This window comes from Phyllostomus discolor, chromosome 5 (assembly GCF_004126475.2).
Source record: "Phyllostomus discolor isolate MPI-MPIP mPhyDis1 chromosome 5, mPhyDis1.pri.v3, whole genome shotgun sequence".
Taxonomy (NCBI): Eukaryota; Metazoa; Chordata; class Mammalia; order Chiroptera; family Phyllostomidae; genus Phyllostomus; species Phyllostomus discolor.
In genome coordinates, this window is record NC_040907.2 from 45,032,400 (window position 1) to 45,054,792 (window position 22,393).

The 22,393-nt window shown below is 40.1% G+C and overlaps 1 protein-coding gene across 6 annotated transcripts in view; it reads left to right on the top strand.

Moving 5' to 3' along the window:
• Positions 1–22,393, top strand: part of PATJ (PATJ crumbs cell polarity complex component) — a 331,922-nt gene that overhangs the window by 283,057 nt on the left and 26,472 nt on the right. For 5 of the 6 annotated variants that reach the window (XM_036026193.1, XM_036026198.1, XM_036026196.1 and 2 more), the window contains 6 exons: positions 2,561–2,644; positions 7,347–7,540; positions 9,805–9,952; positions 11,268–11,354; positions 15,379–15,493; positions 16,262–16,299. In XM_036026193.1, coding sequence (XP_035882086.1) covers positions 2,561–2,644; positions 7,347–7,540; positions 9,805–9,952; positions 11,268–11,354; positions 15,379–15,493; positions 16,262–16,299 — 666 coding nt within the window. The remainder of the gene's footprint in view (positions 1–2,560; positions 2,645–7,346; positions 7,541–9,804; positions 9,953–11,267; positions 11,355–15,378; positions 15,494–16,261; positions 16,300–22,393) is intronic. The other variant, XM_036026197.1, reaches the window with a different exon arrangement.

Here is a 22,393-nt window from a genome sequence, read left to right on the forward strand (position 1 = left end):
TAAAAACAGATCATTGGCAGTGAGTTTGGCATTTATTTGAGGCTATTAACAGTATATTTATTTTATGTATGAGTTTACTGAGCACCCAGACAATATATAGAATTCAGGCTACTTTTATGGAATAAAAACTTTATGGGGTCTTTTCCTTCCTTTTGAGTATGAATGAAGAGAAATTTCCCATTTGGCTTTTGTAACGTTCTAAGATCAAAGGAGTTTATACTGAAAATTAAGCTCTGTAAAAGCCATGTATAGTACAAGTTCAGTCTGATTCTCCCCGTCCAGTGTGGACGGAGTTTCTGACCACCAAACTGAAAACAAACCAGCATAATGTGGGGTATTACTGGGAGTTGCATTAATCTCTCCCTGCACTGCCTTCATAAAACTGTCCCTTGGTGTCTTCTTGGCAGTGTTGCTGGGATCACCTCAAGCCACTGACCCAGCAAGTTTCCTCAAAACCATTTCCCTGGAACAGTTCAGAGGAACAAAATCTTGGCAGTGTAAGTGCTCCCTGGGTCTGGAAATTTCATAAGTCAGTTACAACAAAGAATGGTCTAAATCTGTTGCTGGTACGGAATCTGAAATGTAAATTGTCTGGATCAAGGAACGTCCCTGGCTCTGGGGGGCTGCCTCTTTAATTGCTATAATAAAGAATGCTTTCAGAACTGTATGGTGAGATGAAATGAAAGTATTTAATACTGTAAAGATATTTGGAATCCAGATGGGTCATATGGTTATAGAACTCTTTTTTTCTTTTGTTTCTTCTCTATTCCAGAATTTGTATAGAAATTTTTTTTTTAATTTATTGGTGTGACATTGGTTAATAAAGTTATACAGGTTTCAGCTATACAATTCCATAATACTTCCTTATATTTTTTAAAGGAGTAGATTTGGTTTGGATTTTTTCTCTTATTTGTTATATTTTTGCAAGAAATATTTCATTTGTTTACTTAATTTAATTCTAATTCTGAGGCTCCACACTTCTGGACTAAGGCGTAATTCAACCGCTGTCATTTTGGTGGCTCATTATCTCTCAGGGTTCCCATTTCTTTACAAAGCTCCCAGACCTGGAAAGGCCCCTGCGGCCGTGTCATCAGACCTCCCCGGTAATCATCAAGCCCATAGGTGCCCAAGCCTACATGCTCCCTGCAAGACCAGAAGTCCTGCCGCTCTGGACCCCAGTGCATGGGAGGGACTTCTTTCAAGGTGGATCATTACACTTGGAGCCTGCCCCCCTTGACCATGGCCTCTGTGTGCACTGGGGAAGCGAGGAGCAGGAACTGGGAGGACGCTGGGCAGTGCAGGGCTCCAGTTCTTGCCTCTCACAGAACCCACAGACCTCTGTCTCTAGTCTCCACTTAAAAGCTCTTTCCTTCTCCCAGCAGCCCTCCAACACACCTAGGATAATCCATCCATTCAACAACATCTTTTCAGTTTTATCAGCAACAGAAAGAACCCATGACTCCTGGATGCTTCTGCATTCAGCTCCGCAAAAGTCCCTGAGGCAGGAAATTTCCAGCCTTATCATGAAGGAGAAAATTGGTGTGGACCAACTCCATCCACTGTAATAGGCTCCCCCAAACATATACATATCTGGGTGTATGGATGTAAATTACCTGGAGGGGCCCTGCTGAGGCTGTTGTGGGGGCTGTCTCTGGGGAGTGTCACTGAGGGCCTGGTGTGGGAGGCCATCTCTTTCTGTGTTTACTATGCCCTGTGATGTTGCTCGAGTCCTTTACATTGGTACATGTTATTTTTATTTTTATTTTTTTAATTTTATTTTAATCATTGTTTAAGTACAGTTTTCTGTCCTTTACTTTTTTAAAATTTTATTTTAATCGTGGTACATGTTATTTTTATGATGATAAACAATGGAGATGATTAATTTGAAGAGATAGAAATTATTTTTTAAATTCATTAACTATCAAACACCTTCCTCAACCAGAGCTTACCTCCTTAAATATTATCCTGATTTTATGGCTTAGAATGCTGAGTGTAGGAGTTAAGTTGCCCAATTCCACAACGGCAGAGTCCGGATTCGAGCCTTCAGCTGTCTTCCACGTAGGACGTGACTGTTCTTTCCCCTACTCCATGCTCTGTCCGGGGCCAGTTCATTCCACTAAGTTCTTTTCTTTAATTGCCCAAGTAATGAGGCCTGACCAACCCCCTTCATCAGACCACACATCTATGCCAAATCCTTGAATACCAATAAATACCTGAAACCATGTTTCAAAATATACCATAAAATATAAGTAAGAATGACACATAGTTCACCTCAAGTTCATACACAGCAGCAATGTACATGGCTTACAGTAAAACATATGGGGGAAGTTTAACTTGAAATATTAGGCAAAGCCAGGCCTAAAGGAATGAAATAATAAACTGAGGAAAAATTAATTATACCTATGAATATGTCCTAACTGTATATTTTGTTTATCTTTAGGTCAAATAAAATATCACATTATTAGCAAATAGCAAAATTATGGGTTGCTGCCTATGATTTGGTGGTTTGCTTAAGGAAGCATTTGTGGTTGTTGAAAATTAATGAGAATTTTTTTTATAGGATGCTATAGTTATACATGAAGTCTATGAGGAAGGAGCAGCCGCCAGAGATGGAAGACTGTGGGCTGGTGACCAGATATTGGAGGTATACGATTATGAATTTTATTTTATGCCAGTAAATAAATCTGTCTATGAAAACATTTTTTTAATTCAAGGGAAAAGTACAATTTATGGTTCTATAATCTTAATGTCAAATGAGACTGTGTAGTATTACAATTAGATTTTTTTGCCTCTCTATTATGCTTTACTAAATTCCCCCCTAAAAGCACATACACGTAAACATGCACACCTGACATTTTAAAGACTTCACTGTAGCTTTAAGTATTATTTTCTTATTCCTAATAAATCTTCAAGTCAAATGGAGGTCCATGCCTTGCCAATTTTGTTTTCTGGTTGATGGAAATGTAGAATTTTTTCCCTTTAGGTGGTATATGGTACTTATTAAAAACTGAAATGCTTAACTTGCCTCTTTCAAATGGACTCTCAGTTAGCAAAGGCGTTAAAGCCTTTTAAAAAGTGCCAAGGCAGGCAGTGTCTGAAAAGGGGAACGGATGGATGGAGAGTCAATGCCAGGCGTTCTGGTAGGTGGAACTAAAGAGCTTTTTCAATGGTGTGAAACCTTTAGGCAACATTATTTCTTTCATTGGATGAATTTAATTGAATAGTTAACATTTTATGGTGGGCATGTGCATTTTTGCTTTTCAAGTTTAATATGGCACATTATGAATGACATCATAGAACTTTATTTTTCCCTTTGGTGCTTCAAGTCTGCCTCCCAAGATGAAATCAGAGATATAATTAAGGGCAGAAAATATAGGCAAGAAGGAGTTAAAAGAGAGGCCAGGCTGACTGCAAATTAAATTCAGGGCAACTTACAGGATTTCTCTGCAGGCCTTTACTGTGCTTTATCATTGGATTAGGATGGATTCCCAGTGCATTCATTTAAGGCACAAGTGTGTGAGGTTAGAAAAATAAGCGAGGCCTCTTTGGGAATTAGCTTGACTGCTATAGCATACAACACCATTGTTTAATGGTCAGGAGTTTTGGAGTGTTTTTTTTCTCCCTAGATTTTTTAATTAACAGGTCATATCATAATTGTCTGTGTAAGTTGAATAGACTGAATATCCAAAAGAGTACAGATGCCTATGTGCCTTGATGCTTACACGATTTGTAAGTTCCTTGAATGGTTACTTGAAACTAAATATGTTCACTGTCTCAATTGTGGCAATGATGGCACAGGTATAAATTCACATAAATTCACACTGTAAATTGTATATTTTAAATATGTATAGTTTATTTTATAACAATTATACCTCAGTAAAAAAAAATTTTAACTATATCTAGTTGTATGGAATAGACCCTCAGCTACAGCTCCTCTCGTTCATAAAATACATTCACATACAAGTGGACTCTCAGGATAGGTTAGCATGAAGAAAGCAAAATTTTTTTAAGGCGACGGAGGGTCTAAAATGTCAAATAAACCATTTCCTGGTTTATCTAGGTGAATTATTGTACCCAATATAGATGGATGGCCTACACTTCTCACTCATTAAAGATGGCCAGGACTGGCTCTTCTCTTACCCCAGACAGGATCTAGTCCACAAGAACAGACTATGTGTTTAGTTAAAAAAAAAAATAGCTTCCAGTTTGGTCAAGTAACATGTTCTCTCTCTCCGCAGCTTTAGACCACACTTTTGCACTAGTTCTAATTGTGGTTGCTGTGTACAGAGGCATAACAATGTGTTGTCAGCCGGTGGGCTGCAGGTTCCCTCAGGAGGAAGATAGGCCAGCTTTGCTGCCATGTATATTGAGCCCATGAACCAAGGCACCTGTACATCAGTGCTTTTCCCAAACAGTGGCCTTTCTGTTCATGAGGGTCCTCTGCATTGTGCAGGCTGGCCTTCCATGGATTTAGTACTATCCTCATGTTAAATTTAGGAGAAGCCAGATTTTGCTTACAAAGATATAGTCAAATAATTTTTTTAGCATGGCAAGTTTTATGATTCTGTGATTAGCATGGACTGTCTTTTTTCTGGGTCTCATTTTAGGGTCAGTTCCTCTTCTTGCTTTACCTTTTCCCCTGTTATCCCCTTCTATTGTTGTGTGTGCAAGCAAAAAGAATAGAGCACTAACGCCTGGTTTTCCCTGTGGAACAAAATAATGAGAAATCACCGCCCTAGTTCAGTTATTCCTTCTTTCTAAAGCAATGGTTCACCCACTCCCCCAACGTGCCCATCCTACCCATGGGATGTGGTATGTTCTCACTGACAACTGGGGCTTCCGATGGTCCTTCTTCTCAAATAGGGCTCCCTGCTATTATCACCCCTACCCCTCTACAGTCAGTGTTCTAAATAATGCATATAGTGCTTATGTGAGGCACTTAAGGTAATACATCACTCCACAATATTCTAGCCACATAGCAGTGTATTTCTTATGAGTATTGTGCATTTAGTGGTGTCTCTTGTTAAGCAGAGGAGGAAATGAAAACTGAATTTGGAGCAGATCACTTTGATTTGAGCAGACATCTTGATGCTGGAATTTAGTATAAATTGCTTTTGTAGTATTAGAGTTTAATGAGAATGCTTTTAATTAAAAGTATAACTGTCAGGGCTTTCAAAAGATAATTTAGAGGCTTAGAGAATTCACCTTCAATCCATAGAAGTAACTTTTTTTCAACTGAGTAACAGAAGTGGTCTTGTGTGCCATCTATTGGAATACAAGAAAATAATCAGCTCAGCGCACATTTCCTAGAGACATTGTTTTCCCCTTTGTTCTGTGAGTTTGCCTCAACAATGAGAATGCATCATGGGCACAAAGTAGCAGTGCATTCTGGTGCTGAGAGGGAACAGCCCTGACTACAGTCACCTCGGTTCCTTGTAAAATGTGAACTTTTAACATGTGTGAAGCCCTATGGCAAATGCACTACAGGGTTTGTTTCATTTAGTCCTCAGGACGCTAAGTAAATACTGTCATCATTATCATCTCCAATTCACATATGACACAATTGAAACTTAGCTTGAGTGATCTGCATAAGGTTTCCCAGACTAAATTGGAATCAGCACTCAAACTGAAGTCCATCTATATCTAAAACCCATGTTTAACCACTGTTATTCTGGGTGTACTTAATCTGAGTACCAGATATACCAGAAAAGAAAAACTAACTTCAAAATTAGACTTTTAAGCATTGCCTTGGCTGAAAGAATCAGCTTTTTTTAAAAAAAAGATTATATTTATTTGTTATTAGAGAGATGAGAAGAGAGGGAGAGAAACATCAGTGTGTGGTTGCCTCTCATGTGGCCCCCACTGAGGGCCTGGCCCACAACCCAGGCATGTTCCCTGACTGGGAATTGAACCAGAGACCCTTTGGTTTGCAGCTTGTGCTCAACACACTGAGCTATATCAGGCAGAGTGAAAATCAGCTTTAAATAACAGCTCAAAAGTCACCTTCTCCAAAAAGGGCTCATTCCTTTTTTCTTTCTTCTTTGGCACCATTTTTTTTTTTATGACAAGAGTCCTTAGTCTTTGAAATGTTAGAATAGAAAAAGCCTCAGACCAGCCCCTCACTGCACAAATGAAGGAATGGAGGTCCAGCTTGACCTGCCCAGGACACACAGGGACGGACCAGAACACGGCTGGAGCCAGCGTCATAAGGGAATTCTTCCATTCTGCCATCCACCTGGCTGTACATGACCTGGGTCCATCCTTCCCTGGGTTTCCCTCTTCCTAGCTGTGACCTTGAAGGAATGACTGTGACTCCCTTCCTTTGAGTCCTGGGTTTCTCTGCCCCTCAGCTCCTACTGTGTGTCAGATTCACTAAACCCTCATCAGTCCTTGGCTTTTTCTGTGTCAGAGCCTCCAATAATGCATTCTAAAATGTACATTTTGAGGCAGCATGGCAAAGAAACTAAAAAGATAGTCTGGAGAGAGTCTGGTTCAGATCTTGGCTCCTCCACCTGCTCGTTCTGCAACCTCGGTCAAATCACTGAGCCTTTTTATGCCCTTAGTCTCCTCATTTGTAATATGATAATATTTATTTCAGAAAGTTAGTATAAAGATTAAAAAGAGTAAATATTTACGAAGGACTAATACACAAGCACTACGCAAGTATTTATTAAATAAAAAATAAGTAAGCTGGCTATGATCTCCATCTGACAGACAAGGAAATGGAGGCCCTGTGACACACCCAGATCCACAGGTCTTGCCAGACGCTGAGCCCTGGCTGCACGCAGTGCTGTTTCCGGGACAGTTTGCTGTCTCACGCAGGGGCCTCTCTGTGCTCGGTCGGACCCCGACTGCAGTGAGGGAGCTTCAGGGCATCTGTGACAATCTTGGCAATACTGGTTCCTCATTTCCTCCAGCCTATTCTGAAGTAGTTGTGATGTCGGCAATTAAAAATGAAGATGTCATATTCAGTAAACGAAATGAGTCTAAAAATGCCGACCAAACACTAATGTTTATTTCCCTTTTGACCTCAATTAAATGAGCCAGTTAGTCCCGGCTCTCTCTCTCTCTCATATTGACTCCGTGGTAAAGTTCACAGCTGGGCAAAATTGTACTGTCATGTGTACTAACCCACCCACTATGCTTATTTTGGGTGGGGGAGTATGAGGGTCACCTCCTTTGTATCTGAGCAGCTACGACTGTGTGTGGTCACTGTCTGTGTGCTTTGAGAATGGCTGGGAATTTCTAGAGGGTTTTCACTGGTTGGATCAAGGAACGAGAGACACCAGACAGCAGGTGAGAAGCCTCTGTTATCAGCAGCCCATCTCGGATGCCTATTGTTCCAGGTTAATGGGGTCGACCTGAGGAGTGCCAGACACGAAGAAGCCATCACCGTCCTGAGACAGACCCCTGCAAAGGTGCGACTGGTGGTGTTTAGAGATGAGACACACTACAGGGATGAGGAGAACTTGGAGATTTTCCCTATAGATCTGCAGAAGAAAGTCGGCCGAGGACTGGGCCTGAGCATCGTTGGAAAACGGTAAAAACAAAATTGCTGTGCAAGTCAGAATGGTTGGCTTTTTCCCTTCAGATTCTAGGGACTAATGCCTGTAAGCACTGAAAGATAAAGCCTAGTGTAATAATATAATTTATAAAATTAATATATTTACGAATATTTAAATGACATAGGTCATATTTCTGAGCAAGCTCTTATCTGCCCCCCCCCAAAAAAAATGTCATATCAAGAGGAAACTCTATACCCAATCAACCCAGACTGTTCAGACCTTACTCTTCTGGGTCTTACTCTTACAGGACTGTTCGGCCCCTACAAGAGTAAGAATAGTCAGCAAGGTCCTTGCACTTTGGAGTCACTTAGATCTCAGGCTTGCAGGGGTTAGTTAGAGCAAGAGCTAATATCGAGAGAGAGAGAGAGATGTAATCTCAGGTTAAGAAAATTGCTGTGCCCTGGAGTACCATGTTAATGTCATACTGTGTTACTAAAACTAGTTGTGGGTTACTAAAACGAGCTGAGTAAACATAGTTGAGGGACACATAAATTTTCCATAGCAATAGTTTTCTATTAAGGACTATGTCTCCAAAGTAATAACTTATACCAAAAATATGGGTGGATCCTTATGTCCAGGGCCTTCTTTCGCAGTCCATGCTGCTTACCCCAGGGATGGGAATTACAGTAATTGTTCTAGGTCATATTTGCAGATTTCTCTTGTAATGAACTAGAGAGGTAATATCTTGAAACTGTAGTTTTAGCTTCCAAAGTTTACTGACTCTGGATAGCTAGTGTGTATTTATTCCAGTAGGACTGTAGAATTTTCAGGTGGCATGCCAGTATGCCTCTAAATTGTGTCAGTCATCTTCTTAGGAAGAATACAAGTTGATTTGTACATATTATGTCACATGCCCTCATAGACTTCTGATGACTAACCTCATGCTTTTTTCCAACAGCCCAAGCTGTTATTAAAATAAAAACATTAATTAATATTTTTGAGAACTGGCTTTGTGCCAGGCACTGTGCTGTCATGACCTCATTTTTTACTTCAGAACCAAAAGATGGTCACTCTGAAAATGCATTACAAAACAAAAAAGCTGAGACTCTTATTTTTAAACAAAATCAGTGCACATCTGAGTGCAGAGCAACTGATGGAGCCCACATTGAAGTTTGCCTCCTTGTTGTGACTCACACATGTCTTGGGAGATTCCACTAAGAGTCATGACTTTTACTTTATCGTCTCATAGTCAATTGATGAAATAGTCATCATACAACACCAGTATTTCATGTTGAGTTTTTAAAGGAACACTTAGGTTCCTTAGCACAAAAAGTTCCATTGTACAGGATCAGATATATAAGCTCTCAAAATTCACAATTCTTTGACTAGCAGTTCCACAACTAGGAATTTATCCTAAGTATATGCTTGTAGTTATGCTATTCATTGCACTGTGTTAGCAATAGCTAAAGAATGTAACTAACTTATGTGTAGATACATGGTTTACTGCTAAGTGAATTTAAAGACCATCCATGGAATAGTATGCAGCCATAAAAAAAAACAATGAGGAAGCCCCAAGTGCCAATAAAGACCCATTGCCAAGGTATATTAAGTGAAAAAAGCAAAGTTAAAGAAAATAGAACTGGGGGTAAAAAGAATGTATATGTGTGTATATCCATTCACACACATTCATTGGCTTGTGTATACACAGAATGTCTCTTGCAGATAGATATCGAAGAAATGAATAATATTGGTTACCTATGAGAAGGAATTTGGGGACAAGGGAACAGAAGGAGCCTTCAAGGTCCACCCTTTTTAACCTCTTGAATTTTGATTATTAATCCAATTATTTATTCATCAAATAACTATAATTAAAACCCTGAAGGAATAACATCCAGAAAGGGGAGTGTGAAAAAGAGACTAGAAATAGGTCAGATGCTAATAATTGAACTGATCTCTCAGGTAATAACCTGTACATTTTAAGAGTACTTAAGTCCACTTTTTAAAGTGAATTTCCATTTCATTTCACTAAAATTATCCTCTCACAGAAATTAGGCCCTTGGGTCAATAAAAGTGGGTATTACAATAAGCAGCATAAATAGGCATAAACTATTGAAAGAGTGAACACTCTAAGGCTCTAAGGTTTATCATTTGGGCAGTCAGTGTATATTATTGGACGAGATGGCTTTGTAGTTCTTCCAAGTTTTAGGACTTTGCAAGTCTATATAGAATGTCAGTAATCTCAGCTTTAATAAAGAAATATTAAGTTGTGACAATACTTACTACTTTATGGTATTCACAGAAATGGAAATGGAGTGTTTATTTCTGACATCGTGAAAGGTGGAGCCGCAGACCTTGATGGGAGATTGATTCAGGGCGATCAGATCTTGTCTGTAAATGGGGAGGATGTGAGAAATGCCTCACAGGAGACAGTGGCCGCCATCCTCAAGGTGAGTCCCTGGGCTACTTTCCGCCTACCTGCGCAACCGAAGTCCAAGGGGAGTGGCTATAATCTACTGTGCTTATAAAATGGGCTAGATGATACAGGCTGACTCTACTTTTTACTAGAAATCTAATCTCTGATTATTTTAAGCAACCAGGAATCACTTTAAAAGAAAGCTGTTATCTTGATTAGCAGGAGTGAAGAGAATACTACTTTGGGATTTTTAAGCTATATTTTCATAATTGTGAGAATTCCAAGTCTCCACAATTGCCTTCTAAATGCATTTGATGCAATGAGCTCTTCTGGAGTCACAGAACTCATCTTCCTCCCTCTTGGGGTATGTCAGGGAGCATATTCATCAAATCCAGCTTTCATCCACTGAAGGAATGTTAAAGACTGTCTAGACCAATTCTCCCATGTCACAAGTGACATTAAAAAGTAGAATGGGCCCTTACTGGTATGGCTCAGTGGATTGAGCTCCAGCCTGCAAACCAAAGGGTTTCCAGTTCAATTCCCCATCAGGGCACATGCCTGAGTTGCGGGCCGGGTCCCCAGTTGGGGGCGAATGAGGGGCAACCACACATCGATGCTTCCCTTCCTCTCTTTCTCCTTCCCTTCCCCTCTCTCTAAAAAATAAATAAATAAAATCTTTAAAAAAATAAAAAGTGGAACGGCATGCCCAAGATCACAGTACTCTGCCTGATTGCCTTTCCTACCACCCAAGCTGTCTCTCCCTGAAACTGTGGAGATGCTGAAGCTCACACTTCACTTTCTAGTGTCTCTCCATGTGCACCCTACCTCCTTTGGAAGAAACTGGTTAACAAAAATTCTTATAAATTTTCATCCAACTATAACCAAGTGTATTTTATTCTGTTTTACAAATAGCTTTGGAAGCTTTTGCAAAGACAAAGGTATTTTGTTTATTTTTAAATCTTGATTTCCTAATATAGTCAGCTGTTAGTTATTACTTCAGAAGATTTATATATGTAAATTACTTCTACCTTTTGTTATCTTTCTCACCACTTTTTCTTAGTTATTTCATTGCTCACAAATACTTTATTGGAGGGGGAAGGAGGTGAATTAAAACATAATCCTTTTAACACATTTAAAGAAGCCATGAAGTCATGAGATGAAAATACCATTGAGTTGATAGATTTTTGTGATTTTGTGTTTGTTTTTTTTTTATGGAATTTCTTTTTCTCTATGGCTTTCATCACCCATTGACAATTCTTGGCTGTAGAGATGAGTGGAGGCTCTGCTATGATAATTTAGAACATAAATACTACTGTTTTTCACTTCTCTTCTTTTCTTGTGTTCCCAAGTGTGCACAGGGGCTTGTGCAGCTAGAGATTGGGAGACTCCGAGCCGGTTCCTGGGCCTCCGCACGGAAGACATCACAGAACAGTCAGGTTGTCCATGCTTCCCCACAGACTGACTCTCTCACCTGTCCCTGTTGAGAGAAAGTTCCCCATTTCGTAAATGGGGAAATACTCTATAGTATACAGTATTACAGTAATGTGTAATATACAGCACATTCACAGTACCAAGTTCAGTGTTTCTAATGTGTTTGAAATAAAAACAAAAGGTGGGATGGAAATTCATTAATCCCTAGATTTTTATCTCCATTATTGCCTGCCAATGTTTTCTTAGGACCACTTTTCTCCCCCACAATTAGTTCTGTATTGCCTATGCACGCATGTACACAGCTGTGTTTATTTTTTTTAAAAAAAGGAGAAGAAGAAGCAACATCTGGTGGCAATTTGACCCTCATTAGCACAACATTGTTCTATTCATTCAATTAAATATTGCTATAAAGTTAACTTGTGAATAGCCACTTACACATGCTGAGGGCAATTAATGGTATATCCCTAGGAGAGCGCAATGTGAGGGTTTCTCCTGTGGGAAGGAGGCCTTAACGGGTGACATTTTGTGGGTTAGCAAACATCTTATGTTTATTTGCAAGGCTGATGTAAGTGCCACTTTTTTTTTAGCAATGTATATTTCACTTTTTTTTCATTGTAATGGCTGAAAACATCAAGATGGTAGATTATATCTTTAAGTCTCATTTGGTATATAATAAAACTATAGAAATTACATGTTACTCCCAAGTCTCCTTTGCAGGTTATAGATGGCCCTTTGTTTTGAGATTAAAAGCATGACTTTTAGTCCCCTCCTTGATTTTATTAGACCTAAAGCCTGTCGAAGGCTTTTGTCCGGAAGACTCTCAGATTTTGTGGTTAGCACACAAGTGCTTCTGGAATGCTATTACTGTCTCCTTTACCTCAGTGGTGTTAGAAAATGGATGAAGAGCTATGGCTGGTGTGGCTCAGTAGATTGAGTGCCAGCCTGCAACCTGAAAGGTTGCTGGTTCAATTCCCAGGCAGGACATATGCCTGGGTTGCCAGCCAGGACCCCAGTTGGGGGCATACGAAACACAACCAATTGATGTTTCTCTCCCTATCTTTCCTTCTCCCTTCTCCTCTTTCTAAAAATAAATAAATAAAATCTTTTTTAAAAAAAGAAGAAGAGCCCTGGCTGGCGTAGCTCAGTGGATTGAGCGCGGGCTGTGAACCAGAGCATCGCAGGTTCAATTCCCAGTCAGGGCACATGCCTGGGTTGCAGGCCACGGCCCTCAGCAACTGCACACTGATGTTTCTCTCTCTCTCTCTCTCTCTATCTCCCTCCCTTCCCTTCTAAAAAGAAATTTAAAAAATCTTTTAAAAATAATAATAATAATAATAATTTAAGAAAAGAAAAAGAAAATGGATGAAGAAAATGGCTATTGTTCCAGATAGTATCCCAGAACAGCTGGCTTGTCTAAAACAATACTCAAATCAGCCAAACTCAGTAACATCATGTTAAGTTTAGAACTTTTTTTTCTCCCATTTGTGGCTTAGGGAATTGGCAGCAAATATCACATGTACTATAAGAGAGCATGCTACAGTGGGATTCCAGGAGTGAATGGTTACAGTGGGAATTTAAGATGCAAAATAGTCACCTCAGGCTTTCCTTAATGGAAGGTTCATATGTTGAGTGATTTCCTTAAAGCCTCATTGTACATAGGAGGTCAGGATGCAGAAGGAACAATACTGGAGATGAAATGTTTCTTTCTGGAGTGTACATAAGAGCTATACCAAAGAGGTTCCATCTGATCTTACTCCAAAAGGAGTTTCTCAGGCTGAACAGAGAGAAAAGGCATCCCAGACGGAGGGAATAGTGTATGCAAAGGTAAAATGGATACAAGGAATTATAGTGTTTTAACAAAAGTTTGGACTGATAGGTGAGGTGGCAGGTAGAACTGGATTTCTGTCCTTGAGGAATGTGTATGTGTGTCTTAGTGATTGATAAAGTTCACACTCAGGTTAAAAATAGAGCAAACACATTTAGAAGCTCTGTCATTAAATGTCAACAGAACCACCATTACCATTTATGTGGTGTGTAAATATGAACTGTCAAATTTTGGAAACCTGGCACAAAGTATCAAATATTTTGATCTTCTTGCACAGAATTTTCATTTCAAAGAAGTTTCATTCAGTCTTAAGAAAAATGGTAAATATATTGTATCCTTACTTTGTTCCTAAAATTATGGCTGAGATTAAGTGAGAATTTGCACTGATGTTGGCTGATTGGAAGAAGGCTTATCGCTAGCTAAGAAAAGAAAGTATCCTTCATCATGAGTTGAAGACCAGCCTGTGACCCAGGTGGAGAAAAAGAAAATCCCATCCCCAAGCATATTCATCTGTAGACCCAGGACCTTTCAGGGACACAGATTTCTTTCTGGGCAATTATAAGCTAGGGAGATAGAGGCTTCTGAGGGCCAAGGAGAATTTTAACCGGTTAACTTGGCCTAGAGAAAGTGGCTTCATTAAGAGAGATCTTCTAGCCTCAGAAACACCAAGCCTCTTTTTTTAAAATGTCTTTTGGGGCTGGTCCAATGGTAGTGGATTATCAGAATTCAACTAAAGTTAGTGTAAAATGTCTTTTCCAACCAACCAGAAGAGTATTCCTACTCTGCGTAAGAAAATGTGTAATGGAGAAGACAAACCTTTTCCTCGGATAACTGAGGGAACACTGTCAGGCAAAGCCCATACTCATAAAGGCCATGGCAACCACACTGTTTTGAGATTGTTTTTAGGCAGAAGTTATATGTTGTACTTACTCAGCTTGAGTATTTATTTATTATAACACCATTGATTTAAATCACATTCTTTTAAGGAAATATAAAACATACTTCTTTATAATCATCCATTGTGAAGTATACTAATAATGTTTATTACTTACTTTGAAAAGAATTTTTGTGAAAAGACAAATTGAAGAGATGAATGGATATGTGAAAAGGGCATAGCAAAGTATTAATTGTGGAATCTAGGTGTTGTGTGTCTAGATGTCTACCTTTAACTTTTCTTTGTATTTGAAAATTTTCATATTTAAAGAATGTTAAAATATTAAACAGTTTGCATTATAGAATTAAGGAAGTGGTTTAAATTATAATTCACTTGATGATAACTGTGATCTTAGGTTTAGTTTAAAATTTTGAGGCAATTGGGCATAATCTGGATAATTTGGAAGAAAAAATTCTTTATTTGTTATTGGTCACATTGTATTCTACATTGAAAAAGCCCTTCACTATGTATATGATTTTAATTGAATAGCCACTAACCATACTTAACTATATATTGCAGAACTCACATATTTAGTTAGATGGATAAAAGGGCAATAATGGAGGTATAGCAAATTGAGCTGAGTTATTCCTGACTCTAGGAAATCTGTAAGAAAAAAAAACATGTTACTAAAACAATGTATTACCAGGATATTTGCTGCTTTCTACTATAATTGAGAGTTCCATTTGGCCAAATGTTTTATTATTCTTTTTTTTAAGATTTTATTTGTTTATTTTTAGAGACAGGGGAAGGGAAAGGGAGAGCAAGAGAAACATCAATGTGTGGTTGTCTCTTGCATGCCCCCTACTGGAAACCTGGCCTGCAACCCAGACATGTGCCCTGACTGGGAATCAAACCAATTATTATGCTTCTTTTTTTTTTTTTGCCAAAATAGAGTGTGTAATTTGAGTGATAAATGAATGAATGTTGTCCCTAGCCTCCAGTGACCCACAATGCCATTAACTGAGCATATATAAATGTTGTGCAACAACTTAGGAAAATGTTTTTGATTTCATATTAAGCAAGAAAAGTTTAAATTATTGCATATCTTCTTCCTTGATGATTGAAACCATATATTAAAGCACATATAATGAAGAAAACAATGGAGAAAATGTTAGATGGGATTGTGTTAAGAGAGTGAGTATGGATAATATTTTGTTTTCTTGTTTAGCCTCTTAAGAATTTTCTATCATGTGGTTATGGTTATGTCAGGAATTAAAACACTAATTAGCCAGCGAGTGTTTCAGCACAGCTGACCTGGGTTCCCTTTCAGCGGAGTCAGCACGGTGCCCCCAGTGGCTTGCATCCCGCCCTGGCTCCTGTCATCAGCAGCCTGCAGAACCTCGTGGGCACAAAAAGAGCTTCAGATCCTTCCCCCCAAAATTCAGGTATTCCTGGAACACACCTCCTGCAAAACCTTCCTGTCACCCCCTTTTTGAAACATTAATATTGTTTTAAAACAGTCTTTTCACCTTTACTTAAACTATTGTTAAATCTTTGCGCTTGGCCACATGGGCCCCAAGTGCTGGGAAAGGCCTGCTCTAAAGGAAGTAAAGCCAGAGAGATTCATTTCTGGAATGTGCCCTTCACTTTACCCCAACGTTAAAAAGTAGGAAAGCAGAAATCTAAAGCATTTCCTGAAGTAGGAAATCATATCAAAAGTAGGAAAGCAGAAATGTAAAGTGTTTCCTAAAGTAAAATCATTAAAAAATTAGTGGTCACTCAAGGAGGGTCAGAAGTGCATAGACCAGTGGGGTGGGACAGGGCCAGGGTCTTTTTAAGTCTTTCCTTGGGTAGATGGTTATCTTTGATTAAGTCAGAAAAATGTACAGTAAAGTGCAAATGGCTCACCTTCCAAGCCATTTAATCACCATAGTTCAGGCAGCTACTGCTGCAGCCCATCAGCTTTTGTCTGACCAAGTGGTTATGGCCACATCTGCGCCAGACAGCAGCGAGGACTTCTTTAACTGGAAGGCATGTCCGCTGATCAGTGGCTGCTGGGGTGGATTTTGAGAAAGGGTGGAATGTCTGTACTTGGTTCAGTATTCTCTCTTGATAGGCCTAGAAAATGATACCACTTTCAGGAGATAATATTATATCATACATATATTTTCTCTTAATTTTAAAATTTAATTTTGTTGCTTCTTTTTCAATAGGCACAGATACGGAACCAAGGACCGTTGAGATAATCAGGGTAAGTCAGTTTTTTGCTATTTTCTAGTTTGTATAGGATTTGCATAAAATGCACATTTTTCCCTTAATACAATTGGTTGGGGAATTAGTGTGATCCTTTAAGTTACTGAAAAATGTATGTGATTTGTGTAACCTAAACAGACTTAGAAAAACACAGTAAAGTACATGGATGGCCACCATCAGTTTCTTGGTATGTCCCATGTACTATATTTTGTGCATGTACTTAAAGTTTTACAAAACAAAATATGGTATCATATTCAACATACTCTTGTAGCTTTTTTTACTTTAAGAACTTTTAACCATGCCAATAACTATTTTTTGACAGCATATAGCAGCAATTTTCAACCAGTGTGCTACAAGAATTTTTAAAATATATAACACCTGACTGTTTAGTCAGGGACACTGACCTCTTGTCAAATAAAAAAATGACAACAGCCAACACAACAATAGTCATCCATTGTGAGTGAATCAAAATTATGCCTATTTTTTAAATTACATTTTATTGATTATGATGTTACAGTTGTCCTGACTTTTCCCCCTTTGCCCCTCTCCACCCAGCTCCCCCCAGCTCCCCCCAGCTCCCCCCATTCCCTCAGGTAATCCCTCCACCATTGTCCTTGTCCATGGGTCATGCATATAAGTTATTTGGCTGCTCCATTTCCTATACTGTACTTTACACCCCCATGGCTATTCTGTAACTACCTGTTTGTACTTCTTAATCCCCTCACCTCTTCTTCCATTCACCCACACTCACTCCCATCTAGCAACCATCAAAACACTCTTTGAAACCAAGATTCCATCTTTGTTCTTGTTTGCTTAGTTTGTTTTTTAGATTCAATCTTGATAGATATGTATTTTTGCCATTTTATTGTTAGTAGATTTAATCTTTTTCTTAAATAAGTTCCTTTAACATTTCATATAATAATAGTTCGGTGATGATGAACTCCTTTAGTTGTTTCTTGTCTGGGAAGCTCTTTATCTGCCCTTTGATTCTAAATGATATCTTTGCTGGGTAGAGCAATCTTGGCTGTAGGTCCCTGCTTTTCATGACTTTGAATATTTCTTGCCAATCCCTTCTTGCCTGCAAAGTTTCTTTTGAGAAATCAGCTGACAGCCTTATGGGAACTCACCTATAGGTAACTAGCTGCTTTTAAGATTCTTTCTCTCCCTCTCTCCCTCTCTCTCTCTCTCTCTCTCTCTCTCTCTCTCTCTCTCTCTCTCTCTCTCTCTCTCTCTCTCTCTCCCTCTCTCTCTCTCTCTCCCTCCCTCCCCCTGCCCCCCACCCTCTCACATATTTACTACTTGGCCTCAAGGTTTTGGGTTTTTATTTCTTATATATAGTTGTACTCTAGTTTCTTTTTTAAAAAAAAGATTTTATTTATTTTTAGAGAAGGAAGGGAGAGAGAAAGAGAAGGAAAGAAACGTCGATGTGTGAGAGATACATCCATCAGTTGCCTCTCACATGCCCCCAACTGGGGACCAGGTCCGCAACCCAGGCCTGTGCCCTGACCAGGAATCAAACTTGAAACCTTAACCTTTCGGTTCACAGACTGGCGCTCAATCCACTGAGCTGCATCAGCCAGGGAAAGGTTCTCTCTTTATCTTTAACCTTTGGCCTTTTAATTATGATGTGTCTTGAAGTGGACCTCTTTGCATCCATCTTGTTTGGGGCTCTCTGTGCTTCCTGAACTTGCATGTCTATGTCCTTCACCAAATTAGGGAAGTTTTCTTTCACTATTTTTTTGAATATTTTTCCAGTTTCTTGCTCTTTCTCTTCTGGCACCACTATGATGCAAATGTTGGACCTCTTGAAATTGTCCCAGAGGCTGATTATACTATCCTTATTTATTGAATTCTTCTTCTTGTTGCTCTGATTGGTTGTTTTTTACTTCCACATGTTCCATATAACTGATTTGATTCTTGACTTCCTCCACTCTACTTTTGTTTCCCTGTAAATTGTTCTTTATTTCAGTTAATGTGTCCTTCGTTTCTGACTGGATCTTTTTATGCTATTGAGGTCCTCACTAAGTTCCTTGAGCATCCTTATAACCAGTGTTTTGAACTCTACATCTGATAGATTGCTTATCTCCATTTCGTTGAGCTTTTTTTCTGGAGTTTTGATGTGTTCTTTCATTTGGGCCATGTTTCTTTGTCTCCACATTTTGGCAGCCTCCCTGTGTTTGTTTCTATGTATTAGGTAGAGCTGCTTTGACTCCATGTCTTGCTTGTGTGGCCTAATGTAGTAGGTGTCCTATAGGGTCCAGTGGCACAGCCTTTCCTATCACCCAAGCTGGGTACTCAACGTGTGCCCATTGTGTGGGCTGAATACACCCTCCTCTTGTAGTTGAGCTTTGGTTGCTGTTGGCAGGTCAATGGGAGGGATTTACCCAGGCCAGTCAGCTGCTGCAAGGATTGGCTATGATCACTAACCACAAACCTCCACCCTCCATGGAGGATCAGCTGTGCAGGGGCAGAGCAGTGGTACTCTAACATGGTCTATAGCTGTCCACTGGGTGAGCAGGATCTGGGGTTTCCCAGGTGGTGCAGGCTAGGGTCAGGCCCTACCTGTGTTTTGCCTGGGGCCACCACGCCTGAGCTATAAAGCAACCTGAGATGGCTGCTACCTGTGCTAGGTTTGGAGATTCCCAGGCAAAGCCAACCTATGAATCTAGGCTGGCTTCTGCTACTGCCAGGCCTCAGGCTCACTGAGGTCAGCTGTTGCTGATTCAAGAGAATTTAGAAAGTTGTGCAGCATGAGCCAAGACCAGCCATTCACATGGAGAAGCAGCTTGGGTGGACGTTGGCCCATTAGTCAGGTGGGGCAGAGTCTCTGGGGATCTCCAAGGCAGGTAAAATAGTGTTAGCCAGGTTGATGGAGTCTCAGATATGGCACCAGCTTGCTCACTTTGTGGCTCTGTGGCTCTTGGGGGAGTGTTTAGAGAAGGGAAAATGGCCTCTGCTTGCTTTCAAGCCAGACATTTTAGTTTCTCCCATTATGCCAGTGGTACCTTTCAAACTGCTACCTTGGTGCTGGAGCTCAGAGAGAGTGAATATGAGTAGGTAAGTCTGTGTGTGGGTTCTTTATGAGGAACTGCTTGGGGCTCCAGAAGTTCCTTCCACCAACTCAATCCCTGCTGGGTTTTGCAACCAAAAGTTTTGGGGATTTATATCCTGGCACTGGAACCCTGGGCTGGGGTCCTGGCATGGAGCTGGGATTCCTCACTCCCAAGATATCCCTTCTGAATTTTTCTCCACTACACATGGGTGAGGGACCAGCCCGTTTCACATCTGCACCCCTCCTTCCTGTCTGGATGGATGTGGTTTTTTATATCCATAGTTGTCAGACTTCCATTCAACTTAATTTCTGGTGGTTCTGAGTGATGATTGTTCTATATTTTAGTTGTAATTTTGATGTGGTTGTGCAAAGAGGTGAGCCATGTCTGCCTAAGCTGGCATCTTAACCGGAAGTTCTTTTTTTTTTGGTCAGATCTGCAAATAATATATTTTTTGGTGTGCTGCAAAATTTTATTAATTAGTTTATATATGCCATGAAATGGAAAAGGTTGAAAATAGCTAGTACATAGCATGATTTTTATTGGTTACATAATATTCCATCATGTCAATTTGCTGTGATTTGCTTAACCACCTTCCCCCTCCCCCCATTATTTTTAGAGAATGAGAGAGGAAAGGTCAAGAGGGAGAAGGAGAGAAATATCCATGTGAGCGAGGAGTATCAATTGGTTGCCTCTTGCACACACCCCAACCAGGGTCCAAACCTACAACCCGGCATGTGCCCTAATCAAGATTTGAACCCATGACCTTTCAGGTCACAGGATGATGTGCCAACCAACTGAGCCACGCCAGCCAGGGCTTAACCAACATCCTCTTTTAAAACAATTTGCACATTTCTAAACTTTCGTTACCTTTTATAGCAAAGTATCTTTGGGGGCTTGGGGAGTTGCCTATGTCGTGGGTGATTTTCTCAGGATTAACTCCTAGAAATGAAATTGTTGAGTCAAAAGCCACACTTGTCATTGAAGGTTTTTATACATATTGCTAAATGGCCTTCCTGAGAAGACTGCATAAGATGCATTTTCGTTCATGCATCTGTCAAATCCTGAATTTCAATACTTTCTAATACTCCAGCATGAAATCTGGAGTATTAGAAAGTGGACTTCTATTTTGATCACTTCGATCCTTAAATTTGGGGTTCAAGAAGTGTAAAAAAAGTGTGACCTTGTAATTATCATTTAACTGCAGTAAAGTTATATCCAGCATCACTTAGTTCTCTGGAGTCAATCGTAGCTGTGTTTGAAGGCAGTCTACTATTTATTAGCTCTATTATCTTTGGCAAGTTACTTAATGTTTCTCATCTGTAGAATGGGGGTGAAAGCACTGTTTACCTCACAAGGTGAATATTGTTGTATGGATTAAATGAAGTAATGCATTATAGGATGTTTTTCGTAGTACCTAGTGCATCATGAATGTCCAGGAAGTGGTGTCCTTACTATTGGTTAAACCTTTACCATATCTGTATATGCAATCCCAGTGTCCTTCCACCCAAGTGGCAACTCAGCTGTTCCTAAAATGGGGAAGTTCAATGTGCGAAAATGTGCATCATTATGGATAAATTCAGGAAACATCGGTGGGTTTGTGCAAGAGCAAATTATTTCCTAAATTTCTCCTTATTCCAATTCCAAGATTTATAAAATGTCATTTTATGTTTTCTCAGTCATTAGAGCCACTTGTTTTTAGAAGCTTTTATAAAAAGACCTAGTCCTACCAGCTCTATTTTCCCATACATGGTCCAGGAAGAAACTTCATTGTGACACTCATTTTTGCTCTTTGGCACCCAGGGCGTTACTGTCAATGCACTCAGAAACTGTAAGCTAGACACAAATGCTCTGGAAAGCAAGCCATAGGCTGCCAGTGGCTGAAGAGGTCAGCGCTGGCTTTTCTCCGTCACATAGGCACGGCATGGCAGCACGAGTCCTGTTGTTAACAGTAAAGAGTCATGCCTCACACGGGACGTGAGATTTTAAAGTTCTTGCATATGTGGTTTTTGGTTTTTTTGCTCTTCTTCCTTTTTCCAACTTTACTGAGGTCAAATCGAAGCACAGTAAGCTGTGCAGGCTGTTAAGTGATTAATTAAAGCTGTGGAAGCCCTGTGACCACACAGGTCCCTTTACCACACCCACTCCGCTAGCATTTCTGCCCTGGTTGTCACCTACTAACATTCACGTAATCTGAGAACCCACCAAGTAATGTTATGATGTTTGCTTTCAACTGCGCTACGTATTTTCAAGAACTAAAGGAAAAAATGATCCCCCTGTCCTGGGTTTTTGTATGTCGAGTAACGTGGGATTTTATGCTGGACCCCACGAGTAGACAGGATGCGGGCACCCGGTTAGGCTGAGACTACGCGCTGCGTCTCCCCTTTTGTGAGCGGTGGTTCAGTTCTCTGGTTGGGGTCTGTTCCATGCGTGCATAGGTTAGAGCTGAGCCTGAGAATTATGTGGGTTCACTCCGAGCTAGAGGATCCCTTCCCCAGCTCCCTTTGCTCTAGTTTTCTTTGTTTATTCTCCTGCCGCCGGGCATTCCTTTTTCTGGTCCCTCCGACCAGGAAGAGGGGAGTGTCTCCAGGCGGTAGCCAGTTCCCAGGTTCCTGTGCACCGGTTCCCAGATCCTGGCCTGCGTCTCGCCCTCAGGACAGCGCCGCCAGGTACACAACCAGGATGGTCATCCCTGCTGTCATTTCTCCAAGTTGTGGCTTTCCACTGCATTTTGAGTTTCTTTACTTTTCAGAAGCCTCAGGTAGTTGTTTTTTGTATTTTGACACATCCTTTATTTTCATCAGCAGGAGAGATATACTATAGTGTGCATATGCCACTATGCTAAATCTGGAACTTGTCGTTTGTTCTGTTAGAGATTTTTAAAATGCTAACCCTCTGATAGAATATGGGAAGAACCTGGACTAAAGCCAGGATCTCTTCACCAGGGTCTGAGGGAACCACGTTGCCTCACCTAATAATCTTAGGGAACATTTCCTATCACATTTTACTTCTCTCTCCAAACTATGTTGTCGTTATAATGAG